The 15,237-nt window shown below is 48.3% G+C and overlaps 2 protein-coding genes across 4 annotated transcripts in view; one reads left to right on the forward strand and one right to left on the reverse strand.

The window, feature by feature from the left end:
* The window catches only part of SYNM (synemin), a 37,111-nt gene extending 23,596 nt beyond the window's left edge, over nucleotides 1–13,515 (forward strand). The window contains exon 5 of the mRNA XM_032469396.1: nucleotides 9,740–13,515. Coding sequence (XP_032325287.1) covers nucleotides 9,740–9,817 — 78 coding nt within the window. The 3' untranslated portion in view covers nucleotides 9,818–13,515. The remainder of the gene's footprint in view (nucleotides 1–9,739) is intronic.
* The window catches only part of TTC23 (tetratricopeptide repeat domain 23), an 83,322-nt gene continuing 68,093 nt past the window's right edge, over nucleotides 9–15,237 (reverse strand). For all 3 annotated transcript variants that reach the window (XM_032469397.1, XM_006181669.3, XM_014556696.2), the window contains exons 10-11: nucleotides 3,022–3,104; nucleotides 9–2,292 (exon numbers count right to left, since the gene is read on the reverse strand). In XM_032469397.1, coding sequence (XP_032325288.1) covers nucleotides 2,178–2,292; nucleotides 3,022–3,104 — 198 coding nt within the window. In that variant the 3' untranslated portion in view covers nucleotides 9–2,177. The remainder of the gene's footprint in view (nucleotides 2,293–3,021; nucleotides 3,105–15,237) is intronic.

Raw genomic sequence — 15,237 nt, forward strand, 5'->3', positions numbered from 1 at the left:
TCCTTTCATTTTGAAGTTAACACATTTAATAGATGGGAGACTTTCGGTGGGACATTCCTAAATCCATTCTTTCCCAGGGTAGGGGCTAAATTTTTTTTAAAAAGTGTTCTAGTTTCTGTGCTGTCAAGGTGTTATCCTACAAGATACAGAAAAGGGAGAAGTAACATCACAAATCACATTTTGTTTTTTTTCAAAAACCCAGCATGGACTCTCTTGGTCTGCGCAGGCTGCTACAACAGAATGCCATGGGCTGGGACGCTTAAACAGTGGACGTTTATTTCTTGCAGTTCTGGAGGCTGGAAGTCCAAGATCAAGGTGTTGGTGGGTTCGTTCCTGGTGGGGGCACGCTCCCTGGCTTGCAGACGGCTGCCTTCGTGCTGTGCCCGCACATGGTGGAAAGAGATTGTTTCTCTTGTGTCTCTTCTTATACGGGCACTAATCCCGTTCGTGGGACTTCACCCTCATGTACTAATTACCTCCCAGAGGCCCCACCTTAAACACTTGGGGTTTAGGGCTTCAGCATAGGAACTTTGAAGGTACATAGAAAGCCCCTGGCAGGCTCGAGTGTGGTATGTATTTAAAACATTTATTCTACCACCCACGTCAAAACCCGTGTCTTCAACCAGATAGTCACTTGGTGAGTAGTGACCCGGTCTGACACCTTTGAATGCTGCCTTCATCCCACAGACCTGTCTGGGATGTTTGAGTACCAGCAGGAGTGGCCTGTGTGGTCAGCTGTCACACTGTTAAGGAGGACTAGGGACCCAGCCCTTCCCCACCCTGTCACGAAACTTTTTGGTTTATTTCCATCAGTTGTCAAGGTGGCGCCCAGCACAAATGGAGCCAGAGTGGTTTTGGTGTTCCTACTGGGTGTTGGAGCGGAAAGGAGCCATCTTCACACCAGCCTGCAGCCCTCCTGGGCCACAGGCCATGGGATGAGGTGGGGAGAAGAAACTGCTCCCACCCCCACCCCACCCTGTGTGTGCTCACCCCCCTCCTTCCAGCCCTGGATCTCATCGCTGACTGCATGGGCACAGGTGCTCAGACATGCCACTCTGGTCTTCTGTACTTGAATGCTGATGGCCTCTCCCCCAGGGGACTGAAGACCACTGTGGACATGAGCGCTCACTCCACCCCACCCTCCCCGCTACATGCTGAACCCAGAACACAGCTGGGAGAGCAGGGGGCCAAGGGCTGTGCCAATTCAAAAAAAAAAAAAAAAAAAGCTTCAGAGCAGCAGCCATGTTTCTGCCTGGAGTGGAGGCCACAGGAGGCAGCAGCAGGGAGTCAGCCTTCCTCCTGCTCATCTCTCGCCACTCCCTGCACCGGCCTCCTCTGACCTCTAGGCAAAGTCAGGTCTGTTCATCACCTGCCCCATCGTACCTGGTTCTTTCCCTCTGTTGTCTCCACCAGCTCCACCATCATGTGTTTAGTGACTAGCGTCTGCATTCAACAGCAAGTTCTCAGAGGATGGGGATACTGTGCCTTGTTTATTGTTGTGTCCCCAGTTCTTAGCACATGCCTGGTACATCCTGGGTGCTCCACCAGATTCAGTGAGTGAGTGACACGAGTGAGGGGGATCCTCTGTGCCCCTTGTGGGGCTCTGCGGGGCTCTGCGGGGCTCTGTGGGGCTCTGCGGGGCTCTGACACAGGCTTCATTTTAAAAGCACATACTGACCCCAGCACTCCCAGCGGTTTCCCTTTATTAGCATTTTCTTCTCAATCCCTGTTAACTTCCTAGAAGAAGGAGCTTTTTCCAGGACTTTATTGCTCCAAATCTAACTCCAGACCTGCCTGAGGGGCTACATAATATATAGAAATAAATATATAATACCAGGTGTTGGGTCTAGCCTCCTGCACAGGAAGTTTTGAACTTTTGAAGAGAAGCTTTTCGGCCACAATAGTGCTGATGGGTGAAAATTCTTACTGTCAGGAAAAACCACGAAAGTGGTAAAAAGAAAAATGTCTGATAGAAGCACCAGGTCACCCTGAAGGGCACCCATGGCCAGAATGGGGTCCACGGGAGGGGCACGGTCTCGCTGTTGCGTTTGGAGCAGAGTCAGCCTTGAAAATCTGTGCGGTGGCTGTTCCATCCTCTAGTTGGACAGACTGATACAGCACCCGAAACCCCGGCACCCAGGCCTGCCCAGCTTTCTGGGGGCGAGTCGGGGGGGGTCTCAGTCGGCTGCGCCGGGCCTGGCCTTCCCCAGCATGGTGGGCTGCGGCCCACTGGTGCAGAAGGCCGGCTTGGCTTTTGGGGCCTGCCTGGGCTTCACGGCCACCTCGGGGGCCCTGCAAACAAGCAGAGGGTGGGGTGAGTGGGCGCCCCTCGGACCTCGGCTGCTGGGAAGACGAGCCTAGCAGTTGCCAAGGTACGTTCATGAAGGTGCCTCAGGAGGGATGTAAATGGGAGGGGAATCGTGGTACAGGAGCACAAAACTCGAGGCTTTCTCTCCCACTTTCTGATTTCTCGGGGACCATTCTCGCTGAGCTGACACATCAACCCTCAGCTGCTAAAGAGCTGGGGCCCACAGGGCAGGCTCCGAGATGGTGGCCCTGCCACCGCACCCGCCCGCGGGCCTTCCCCAGCGAGGACTCGGCCGTCAGCCCACAGGCCCGGCGAGGCGGGCCTCTGCTCCGGGGCTGAGACAGCCGTAGGCCCGCCTTCACGGTGAAGTCAGGGGGCTCGCAATCTCCGCCTGGGAGGCATGGGAGGACTGAGGCCAGGCCCCAGCAGGCCGAGCTGGGCTCTATGCCCTCGCCCTCCAGCAGGTGAGATGACCTGCAGGAGAATGAATCCCAGCGTGTGTTTCGGACATTATTCAAGAGCTAATTTCTTCCTAGTATCTGGCAAGGAGATATTTTCCAGCTGGGTTTTCAAAGGAACTGGTCTGGCCTAGTGTATGAGTTAGGGGAAATCAGTTAGTGAAACTCTCCGTGGGAAGTGCCACAGACCCTTAGAGAACCGGCTCCCTCTGAGATTCTGACGTCAAAGGGCAGCGTGAGGGGAGGCCAACTCACCTGGACAGGACGTCGATGGTCTGCTGGGTGGCCAGAGTCCTCTTGTCCTGCGGTCCATACAGGAGGGTCTGAATCTGAAGACACTGCAGAAAACCAAGTAGTAATCATGAGGTTATGGAAATGTCACCAAGAGCATTTTGCAGGAAAATCAAGTCTCCCCCGAACAAGAGAAGGAATGCTTCATTCATAGACCCATGCGAGTCATGACGGAATTAGTGCATTCTCAGGGTCTCTCCTAGGGGCGGTCTGACCTTCAACTTAGAGACGCTGGGGGATCCAGGAAACAAATGGACAGTTCTAGCACTATTTTATAGAACTCTCTGTGACTACCTGTATGCAAGACTATGTTTAAAACTTGTATGTCTAGAAAATAAAGGCAAGAGGGTTTGGGGACTTCCTACTGAAGTCTATGTATTCATTCCGATCCGCCAACCATTTTTAGGTCTTTGGGAAAATTAAACAGCAGGCAGCCAAAATGTAAGCTGTGGAAAATATCAAAACCATCTGAATGTCTGGTTCAGTTGGAGGAATTGAGAATGTGGTTCTGGAATCTGAGAATGTGGTTGCCTTTTGGAGGAAAGAAATAGTATTAGACAGGAGGATGGCAGGATTTTTTTTTTAAATAACAGAAAATATTCACTGTTTCTTAGCTGAATGATATAACACAAAGAAATAGGAGACCTTTTCTGCTATTCTAGTTAATGTACAACCCAAGTTCTGTAAAGGCAGGGGTCCCAGCCACCTCCACCAGGCGAGTCCCAGGCGTTCTGAATCTGCACTGGGGCCCTGGCCTGGCTGCTGGTTCCCTGGGTTTGAGCTAGTGTTGCTTTAATCCAGAGAGATTGTTGTGACCTTGGAAGTGTAGGAACCTCGAGGAAGTTCTGTGCTGCTTTGAGGGGACGTAGAAGGGGACAGACACCCGTGACACGTGATGTAACCTCTTCCTGCGCTCCGCCTGGTCTGGCTCACAGCCGCAGGAAGCCCGGGTGCTGGCCGCACAGGGCCCGGCAGAGGAGGGCTCAGACCGGGACAGCAAGCAGGAAGCAAGAGAGCTCTCCCTTCACTTGTGTTTGTCAGGGGGCGGCCTCTCTCCAGGGCTCGCACATCTTGCCAGAACAGACTGCATTTTCTCCAGCTCGGCCAGGAATACCTTCACTCAGTGTGAAAGATCAGGTCTAATTGTAAGCCCACCCAAACTTCCCACTGACGTATGTACGCGTGCCTCCCGTGCAGCTCATTTTGAGAGGAGTTGATGTCAACATGCCTTGGTGTTGATTCACTCACTGAGGATTCAGAATTTGACCGACATTGCAATGATTATTAGAGGCACCCTGAGGTCTCAGTTCACTCTGCCTTAGGAGGTGGCCTCCAAAATCTAAAACTCAGGAGGAATTTCCATCCTGCCCCTTTGGTTACTGAAGCTCCTTCTCCTGGGCTCATCCTCTAGGGAAAGAGATATTATTAACTGAATATGCAACAGATTTCTGGGAAGAATGACGCGGCAACTGACAGTACTTAGGCGGATTCTCACTGGTTCTCGGCTAACCACCTCCAGCCCAGACCTGGGGTGTTGATGGCTTTCACAGGGCGTGTGATGTTAGTAGAGACAGTAGTTAGGAGAGAGGGTCGTGGTTGGGTAAAGCGACCCTTTTCAGTAACCAGCCCCAGAGAGAGGTGAGCCCACTCGCATCCTACCCACTTGACCCCAGCAGTCAAGGCTCTTCTCTTCCTGCTGTCACAGGTTTTGTTAAGGCTACTTAATTCTCACTCAGGAAACTTGCCCAAAACTAGAGCTGAAGTGACAAGAGATGTAAAGGGATGTTGACTAGGAGGGGGGAACAGGTCTTCAGCCCCTACCCAACCCCCTTTCTGCTGACAGTGCCCAGGGAGGCCACGCCGGGCACCGAGACGGAAAAAAACGGTTCATCCAGGAACTGAAATGGCCTTCACTCAAACAGCGAAATAATCCACTACTGACTCTTACTAGGAAATGCTTTACGTAGCTGTATGCTTATCTAAGAAACATAAATTGAATTTTTCAACGTTCCGTGGCTCTTAGCTAAATTCGCTTAAGCATTTTTTTTGTGTGAAGTAGATATTTCAATTCTTTTGCTAAAAACAGAGGCGTTGACAGAGACAAAGTCAATGAATGTTAATTGAACCTACTGGGAACCAGGCTTTGTAAACATCTCACTGAACTAGGTAAAGAGCTCCCCAGACCTCGACAGGACAACATTCTCCACCAGAAATTAAGGCATTTTGTGCTCTCCAGGTTCTTCCAAGGAGGCCACTGCACTCCGGTCTGAAATCGGCCTCCAAAGGGTGTTTCTCACTTTTCTTTGAAGTGAGCAAAAAAACTGAAATTTCGAGTATCCAGGTGAATTTTAGGAAGTTGTTACACTGCGTGTGTTCTTTTTGATTTTATCTGCAGGGGTTGGGAGGAGTCATTTCTGTTTTTATTATTCCTTAAATACCAAACAAGGAGCTTTCCTCCCCCTGCAGGAAGACAAAAGGGAGCTTTTACACCAGCCTGCGAGCTGTCCCCAAAGGGGCCATGTTTGTTTTGCTCACCTTTGTGTCCCCGGCACATAAGTAGATGCAGCATTTGCTAAATGAATGAATAACTAAATAAGTGAAGCAAAAGATCAACTGATCGACCAAATTCTTATATGCAGCCTTAAGACATGACTGGACCACAGGGCTCCTGTGATACATCAGCCACTGAAACCCCTGGTAAGGAAGCCCTGTTGTGGGTCAGGGTTCCCAGCCTCCACCATAATCCAGGCAAGTCCAATAAGAAAGAGCGCCGACCACCAGGCTGTTTTTTCCCAGGAGTAACGCATGAAGCCTGGGGAACTGACACATCCTTAAGCATTTGATGAGAATCTTAAAAATTATACGTGATACGACTTTGGGTTTTGAAAGTTAGGTTTCTAAGGCTCCCAGGAGCCAAGCAAGCTGGGATAGGAGGCATCCATTTGCTGTCCTAGCTCCGGCCTCCTCTGTGCCCCAGCTCTCACCTTCCCCGCGGGGACAGTCAGGTGGTTCAGGGGCAGCTCTGGCTGGAGGTTAGCTGACTCTACTCTGGCTTTGGAGAACCACAACAGTTAAAGACTCAAGTCATGAGGAAGCATATTTTCTGATGTGAGGGGATCTCTGAATATCAGCAGTTGGTACGCAGGGCCGTTTATTTTCACAGCAGCGCCTCTGCAGAAGTGGGTTGGGGGCCCTGAGCCCTCCTCTTCTGCCTCAACCTCCAGCCTTAAGTCCTGAAACCACATCGTCATTTCTATTGGGAAATTTCACACAATGAAGGTGCTGCCAGGACACGTCCTATTTATTAACAGAAGCCAGGGCTGCAAGCAAAGAGCCATTTCACTTGCAAGGCTATGCGACTCCATGATGGAAAATGGAGACAGACACGTTTTCATGCCTGGTAAGGGTCGGCGCCAAGCCTGTCATGCTAGTGTGTGTATTTTGTCTTTACATGAAATGAAAAACAAAGCCAGAGAAAGGAAAAGGTTTTTAAGCAACTCTAATGCTCAGGAGCTGAAATCACTCCTCTTTCTTTACACATCTTGTCTGATGCTAGAGTATTTCTTCTGGGAGGAGAAATTACCCAGGACCTCACGAGCTGTGCTTCTATTTTCATGTCAATTCTCAAGGCTACTCTTAAGACACCAGAAACCAAAATACATGGAAGTGTGAAATATCTTAAAAGTTTAGAAAAACACAAATATGCTTTCATTTACCTATCTTTACCAGGCAAGCAGAAATGATTACTTAGATGATGAACTCGGGGGAATTGAAAGGACGAAGCAAGACACAATTCACCAGACAGCATCTTCCTCTAAAAACGGGTCACACGTGTGGGGCTTGGTTTCCCCGAGCCCGTCAGCGCCAGCCTTGTGCGCTGGGCCTGCGTCTTCCACTGCCGCCACCACGCCTTTCTGCAGGTGTTTGCCAAGCACCCGCCATAGGCCAACCCTGTGTCCACCTCAGTGATGGAGCAAGGGGTGGGGGCTTTTCTGGAGTGGGGGAACCAGGTATTTAAAAATATGTAAACAAACACGTCATCACAGCTCCTGATGAGAGCTGTGGAAAAGAAAAGAGAATGTAGGCTGTGAAAGAATAAAGGAGGAGAGGGGGCAGGTTTAGTTCAAGTGGTAGAGTGTGTGCTTAGTGTGCACGAGGTCCTGGGTTCAATTCCCCAGAACCTTTGTTAAAAAAATTAAGTAAATAACCCTAATTAACTAGCACCCCCACACACAAAGGAGGGGTTTCAGTGGTGGTAGACGGTTCTTGGGTCAGTGAAGGCCTCTCTGAGGTGACCTCGGAGTTGAGACCTGCAGGATGGGGACTCAAGCACGTGAAGAGCACCAGGTAGGGGTGGGGGTGGGGTCCCAGGCAGAAGCGGGAAGTGTTTGAGGGAGCATACCCTGTTTCTCTCTTCTCTCTCTCTCTCTCACACACACACACACACACACACACACACACACACACACACACACACACGCCAGCAGCTTCCTTACCTGGAGGGCCACTAATTCTGAGACCCGATGATTACTGCACAGGTGGGTAGGAAGCCTCCCACGAGAAATGCAGGTAGGGTGGGACCCGGGGCCCTAGGACAAGGGAAACAGGAGAGGAGAACAGAACGGAGGGGGCCCAGGCACTGCCCCTCACACGGCTGCTCAGAGCGGCCCGTCTGAAAAGCTCTCCCTGAGTGTCTGAGTGCCAGTCTTGGAGGTGTGGACGTCACCCTCGCTGTCTCCCTGACGCCTCACCTCAAGTGCCGTGGGGTCTCTGTCCTCATCGACATCCCTCAACTCCCCCACGGCTTTCCTCCATCCCCTGGCCCCTGTCTTGGAGCAAGCTACTGTCATTTCTCTCCAGGACAACTGCAACACAAATATTTAGAAAACAAATGCAGCAGCAGGACTTGCTCCAGGGGACGCCCGCCGTGTGCCCACAGAGGAACGTAGCTTTTCTTTTTAAAGTGGACAGCTTGCCTATTTCTGAGCCAGACAGACAAGAAATCCAGACCTTCTTAAAACTAAGCCTTTCGAGCTACCTTTCCCTGGCCCATTTCGCTTGCCCAGCTTTCCTGAGTCAGTGCAGCAGCACCAGCCTTGCTGGCATCACTCTTTCCACGTGTTTAAGGTCACACTGAATTTATGGAGGAGGAGGTTTTGCCTTTCCCTCCATCCCTGGCCATCCACCCATAAACTCACGGTTCTCCTGCATCCAGTGAGGTTTTGACAAGTCACCAGACAGTCTCAGGCCAGGATGGTCTGCCCGGAGCCACAGTTCTGCACCCTCCACATACTGATGCTAATTTTGGAGCTTCTAAGACATCGTGCACTCACCAAGCCACGGTAAGAGTTCTGATACTGGAAGAGCTTTCCGCAGCAAATGCAGCTTATCATGGTCAGTCCCTGTACAGTGCCCATGTGTGTTCTCCAAGGAGGGCAGCAAAGGTAGGGGGCACTGTGCCTGGACTGCTATGGTGAGGGGGCCTGACCCGGAGGAGAGCACCTCTTCCTGGCAGCAGACAATGCCAGGGCGGCCTGTGGCCAAGAGACCTGGAATTCTGATTTCCATCCAGCCCGCAGCCAGCAAGGGAGGCTCCACACTTTCCCCACCGAAGGTGAGGAATGGATGACCTTGACCCCCCTCAACCATCAGCTCCCATTCTCATACCGTATCAACCAGTTTACAAACATCTCTCAGGAACTAATGAGTGCCTGAAGTGTCTCTCAGCATGCCTCTCAAACCAAGAACAGGATTTCATACATAAAATCAGTGTCATTATGACCTTTCTCTCTTTCAAAAAGGATTTGAGGGGGAGGGCTGTGGTCCAACAGTGGGTTAAGTCAAAGACGATTAGAAAAATAAGAATCAAGGACGAATGAGACTCTACCCATGCGAACAGTGTGGGCTAACACGGGGCTCCGTAGGGACTCCAAACTTGCCTCTGGGCTTCCCGGTGTCCAGGGCGACAAGGAAAACACCACCTATGTGAAAGGGAAAGTAAAACTAAGTGGGCCACTGATGGAATGATGGGACGTGAACGGTGTATGAAACATGGCCGTCCACAAGAAGGCCCTGTGTGTTTGGCTGGTGGAAGGAATGGCTGGAATAGACAGGACCTGACGGCTTGTTCAAGAGTCTTGACCCAGGACCACGTAGGACCCTTCCAGGGCTGGCTTTGTCACATACAACCTATGAATGAAAACCATTTTCCTTCGTCTTTTTTCAAATGGCTCATTACAGTGGGCTTTGAACTTCTTGGAGCAAGAGGTCACATACAGTTGTTGTTCTTTTGTGGAGATGTTTAATGTTCATGGCTGTAAAGTAATCAGGCCGTGGAATGAACCCTGATGAGGACAGCACCTAAGAGGGAGGCCAGATTCAGGTGGTACCCAACCTCGACTTCACACTGTAATCAGTGGGCCCAGGGTTAGTCCTGAGATACTTCTGACCCAGGAAACAGTCTGTGAATTCTTTTTTGTAGCCTTTCACGTGGATGAAAATCCAGGTCTCCATGTTGCAAAAACGTCAATTTTTGCTGTGGAAATTTCCATTTGGAGCCAACAGAGTTCTCCAATTTTCCCCTGCAGGCAGATGCGTTGAAAGGCAGATCAGTAGTGTGGTTTTCTTTTCAGTGATTTAATCCTGCTTTGTTTCTCATGCTTCCTGTTTTCCATGCCCACAGGACCCTGCCTGGGCCATTCAGCCCAGGAGGGCACATCTGGAAAGGCCAGTATTCAATGGATTCCTGCTCCAGAGTTGAAAACGTGGAGGAATGCAGCTGTTGCTGTGATAAAAACAAGAGAAACCCTGGGCCAGGAGCTTCAGAGAGCTGCTGCTGGCTCTGCCGAGCCCAGGGCTAAATATGGCATTTGAGAAAGCCCAGCTCAGCAGCAGATGCGACAGGCACGTTTAAAGGCCTGTGGGTGCCCTGGGGTTCCGGGAGCGGCCAGCCCCTGTCCTCAGGTGGGGACAAGGGGACAAGTGGGCATGAGGACCGCGTGTACCATGGCGGGCACAGCCCTCAGAGATACACATTTCAACCGTTTCCTCTCTGACTCTGGCAAGTGGCCAGATAGCTTTAAAATGTCAAAGTCATTGTTTTCAGGGCTGACGGTTAATGAGGCCAAACTAAGGGGGAAAAAGTCACCAACCTGTACTGCAGGCGCTGGGAGGGATGAAACCTGAGAGTTTCCTGAAGCTGAGCTGACTTTCAGTCCTGCTGGTGGGTCTGGGGCCCAGCGCAGTGATTCTCAGGCTTCCTGCAGAAGCTAAAATGCAGGTGCCTGGGCCCCTGGGCCCCTGCCCGAGACTCTGGTTCAGAAGGTGACCGTGATGCAGGAGGTTTAAGACCCATACTTGGCGAACCACTGGCATTAAGGAAAGTCTGGGCTTTACTTAACAGTAAATTGCCCACAGACAATTGACTTAACTTCTAGGAGCTTCAGGCCCCTTGTCTGCAAATCAGAGCTGCTGAGGTCGGACCTGGAGCGTTGCCGTGAGGCTTAGGAACTCGCAGGAGCCACCCCAACACCAGCCCGCCCGGCGAGCTGGCAGCAGTGGAGTGAACTGGTCCCCACTGGAGCCAGCAGGGCCGCAGGAAGGTTTGTGTGGCCCGAGTCAGATGGCTCGCGCAGCTGCTAGCATTCGCCGTCCTCTGCTATTCCTGGCTCCCTCCCCTGCCTGCAGTGAAGTGTGTGGGCAGAGCCTTGAGAGGAGTTTTTCCACATTGCAGCTCCCCTCCTCAGGGGAGAGAGGAGGCGGGAGATTCTCGAGGGTGGGTGGCACTCAGTCAGGCCAGCCCCCCACCCTGCCCCCGGGGCTCTGCACCCGGGCAGCCCCCGGAAGCCTCCAAGCCTCGCAGTATCCCAGCCTGAGAACAAATCGGGAGGGGAGGAGGGCTCAGGGCTGCTGTTATCCCCACTTTTCAGATGAGAAAACTGAGGCCTCTTGCCTCAATTCTTGGGCCACTCCATTCCATTCTCTACACTGTCCTCACTGTGATTAAAAAAAAATCCAAAGAACAAATCCTATTGTGCCCTGCTTCGAACTCCCTCAATGGCTCCCAGCCACTTAGAGCCAGGTTCAGAAAGCTTTTCCTGCAAAGGGCAGGTGGTAAATATTATCTAGACCTTGTGCGCCAAGAGATAAAAATCGTACCTATTGTGTAGGTATTTAGGGAGGAAGGGAGGAAACAAATTGCCACAAACTTTTGCCAATGAAATTTAAAATACAATAATAATGTAATCTAGTTGTACTAATGAAAAGAATGGGTTTCCTTTTTGGGGGATAACATTTCACTCAGCTGGGGTTCAAAGTCAGTCTTCTATACCATCAAGTCAATTGACGATCACCTGTAAAATGACTGCAGGTTTTATAATCACCTGTAAAAACTATTTTTAACTTAGGGGCCACACAGAAACAGGTAGTGAGCTGGATTCGACCTGCAAGCCAACATTTGGGATCCTTGTTTAAAGGACCAAGTCTCAGCCCCTTCACCTGCAAACAAGACAGCAAGGTCTTTCCCAGCTGCTCCTCGGCAGTTACCCGACGGCTTTTTGCTTCTTAAACAGGCTCCACTCTCTCGCCCCTGGGCCTCCTCTCCCACCCCATCTCCCACTTGGTAATCCCTGTCTCTGCTAGGCTGTGCTCTTTTTCAGGACTACTTATTTGGACGCCTTCCCTAAACTCCTTCCTCACACTGATCACAGGATGGACCTGTAGCAGAACTAAACACATAATGTCAGAGTTAGGGGCTTACAGTCTGTAAGTCCCTCGCCGGCCTGGGACGCTCTTAAGGGAAGGGGCTGTGGCACGCCTATTATACTCAATGCACACACCCCCAAGGAGGGAGCGGCCCTAGTGACCCTGTCCCAGGTCTGCTGACTATGGGATTGTGTTTCCTGCACCACCTCCACCGCGGGCACCATGTCCTTCCACCCCACCACGCCGCTGGTGGCTGATTTGGGGTGGGCGCTGGATTCAAGCCAGGCCTCTCAGACTTGGCCCTGAGATCCTCCAAGCTGTGCCTGAGAAACATCCCTGGCGAAAGGAAGCAAAACTCTGGTGGGCTGGCAGCCCTGATCTCCATCTTGAGGGAAGAAGCTGCCGTGAGAGAGGAGGAGGATGTGCAGAGAGAAGCAGGCAGGACTCCTAGGGAGGGAGAGCCCTGGTGGCCGGAGAATCTGGCCTTGTCACTATCTCCTGAGGCTCCGAGGTGTCCCTGCCCCGCGAATCATGCGCCTGTCAGCGCTTCCTGGGAAACCACAAGACAACAGTCGTTCTTTATACCTGAGCTAGTTGAGTTGTATTCTGTCAGTGGCAACCCAAAGGCTCCTACTTATCCTTATTTTGGCATGCTCCCCACTGTGCCACTGGTTTCCAAACTTTTTTTTTTTTTTTAAAGTATAAGAAGACCTTGTTCAAACAAAACCTTACTTGGAAGCCCAAGCTGTGAAGTAGATGACGGCGTAGAAGAGACCGCCTGGTGTTGAACCCCCACTCTGACAACCCCTCGCTTTGCAACCAAGGCTGAGACATGCTTTCAGCCTGTGTCCTTCTTTGTAAAAACTGAGAGTGGAGGCCTCCAACTCTTAGGGTTGCTCTAAGGGCTTAAGGTAATAGATCTCAATCATTTAGTGCAGTGCCAGGGGCACAATCACTCACTAAGCATGAGCTTAAAAGTGGAGGATGGAGCTTAAAACCTAGAGCAACTGCCACCCTCAGCTTCCCTTCTCACCTCTTCCCTCACCATAACGTCTTTGGCATATGCGTAATTTTTAAATTCTCTGAAATGATTTGTTTAATGTATCTTCCTGCCGAGACTAGAAAGTCTCACAAGGACAAGAAGCGTATTTGTCTTGGTTATTCATGGTCTTTCCCCAGGTCTGCCTAGCACAGTCACTGGCCCATAGAAGGTATCCAATGACTAAGCTGACTAGTTGATAATAGATACATGTGTTATCTCATTAAAAAAATGGGCACCACACATGTTACCAAGTCTGGTGCCTTGTGTAGCAGAATCAGAAGTCACAAAAAGAGAAAAGGCTTGACTTATAGAACTGCCCACTCAGAACTAAAGTTAATTCTTTTGGTTTGGGCAGTTATGATACTTAAAGGTTCCCAGGTTTTCACCATTTTAAAATGAATTAATATAATGTAAACATAACATGACAGAACTTATGAGATGCATTTAAAGCAATAATGAGGAAAATTCATAGCCTAAAACACTTACATCAATAAAAATGAAAACCCAAATGAATCAAATTGCCAATTTAAAAAGAAAGGAAAAACTCCAACAGGGTAAAACAAATCACAAGGAAAGAAAGAATAAAGATAAAATCAGAAATTAATGAAATAGAGAGTAGGAAGGCAAGTGACCTATGGAATTCAAATCCTGTTTCTTAGAAAAATTAACAAAATGGACAAACCACTAATTCAGTCAAGAAAAAAGTAAGAAAATCCAAATACAAAACTAAGAATTACAATGAGAAAATAACTATTAAAAAAGTAGAAATTTTAAAATTCATGAGACTACTTGGTAAATCTCTGTGCAAATCCATCTGAAAATGTAAGTAAAATAGATAAATTACCTAGAAAAAATAGTTTACCAAAATGACCCCATTAGAGATGGAAGAAATAGAGAAAATTGTCAAGAAAATTTCCCCCCTAGAAGCTCCATGTCTAAGGAGTTTCACAGATGGTACAAACTTTCAAAGATTAGATAGTTTTAATGTGGCACAAAATCCTTCAGTGCTTAGAAAATAAAGGTAAAATTCCAAATTATTTTTAGGAAGGAAAATAACATTGATACTTAAACAAATATCACTTACAAATATTGTTGCAAAAAGCCTAAAATAAATATTAGCAAACAGAATCAAATCATATTGAGAAAATAATTCCTCATGACTAAGGCAATTTATTCCAGGAATGCAAAGTTGGTTCAATATTATAATAAAATATACCATATTAAATGATCTAAGAAGAATCATGATCATCTCCATTGATGCTGACAAAGCCTTTGATGAAATCTAGCAATTATTTCTACTTAAAAAATATGAAAATAGAGACTGATGGATACTTCCTTATCATGATAAAATATATAAACCTTAGTACAAAGGCAGCATATATTAAATGAGGAATCACTAGAGGCATTTCCACTAAGATCAGGAGCAAGGCAAGGATGCCAATTATCTTGACCATTATTTACGATTGTACTGGAAGTATGAGCCAATACAATTAGACAAAATAAATCAACTGGATGCATAAAAAATGGAAAACAAAAAGTAAAACTATTTGCGGATGATGTAATAGTGTACCTGGAAAACTTGAGCGAACCAATGCTCAAATTAACTCAGGCAAGAAAAGAAGAAGATAAAATTAACATAGAGGAAACTATAGTCTTTGTATGCACAAAAATAACTTGTCAAAAGGTATAATAGTGGATAAAACTCCATTTCTAACAGCAGTAATGACAAAAAATGCTTAGGAATCACCTTAGTAAGAAATGTACAAAACCTATGTAAGGAACACTTTAAAATGTGCCCAAATGATACAAAGTAGACATGAACCCACATAAAGACATCCCTTGTTCTTTGGTAGAATGATTAAGCAGCATAAAGATGTCAGTTCTCCCAAAGTTCATTTACAAATAACGTAATTCTCCAAATTCTCCAACAAATACCACCAAACTTTTTATGGAGCTAGACAAGCTGATACCAAAATTCATGTGGAAAAATTAACTTGCAAGGATATCTAGAACACCTGATATTTGAGGAGGATTAAAAAACAAAAAACCGCAAAAAATCACAAGGGAAGTCTAACCCTACCAAGTGTTATATCATGCTATGAAATCTCTTTAATTAAGGCAATGAGGTCCTAGAATTCAAATAAACAATGAGGAAAGTGGAATAGAAAGAAATCCAGAAATAGACTCAAGTACATATGGAAATGTAGTATATGATGGAGGTGTTAGTTCAACTCACTGGAGTAGAGACGGGCTGTTTAATAAAATGGTGCTGGACAACTGAGCTGTCATTTGGGAAGAAGATAAAATTAGATCCATACCTCACACCATCCACACAAACTCCAAATTTAAAAAGAAATAGACACAGAAGTGCCAGAACACATAGGAGACTTACTCTATAAACTGGGCATTACAGAAAGAGTGTAATAAAATAAGAT

This window comes from Camelus ferus, chromosome 27 (genome assembly GCF_009834535.1).
Source record: "Camelus ferus isolate YT-003-E chromosome 27, BCGSAC_Cfer_1.0, whole genome shotgun sequence".
Taxonomy (NCBI): Eukaryota; Metazoa; Chordata; class Mammalia; order Artiodactyla; family Camelidae; genus Camelus; species Camelus ferus.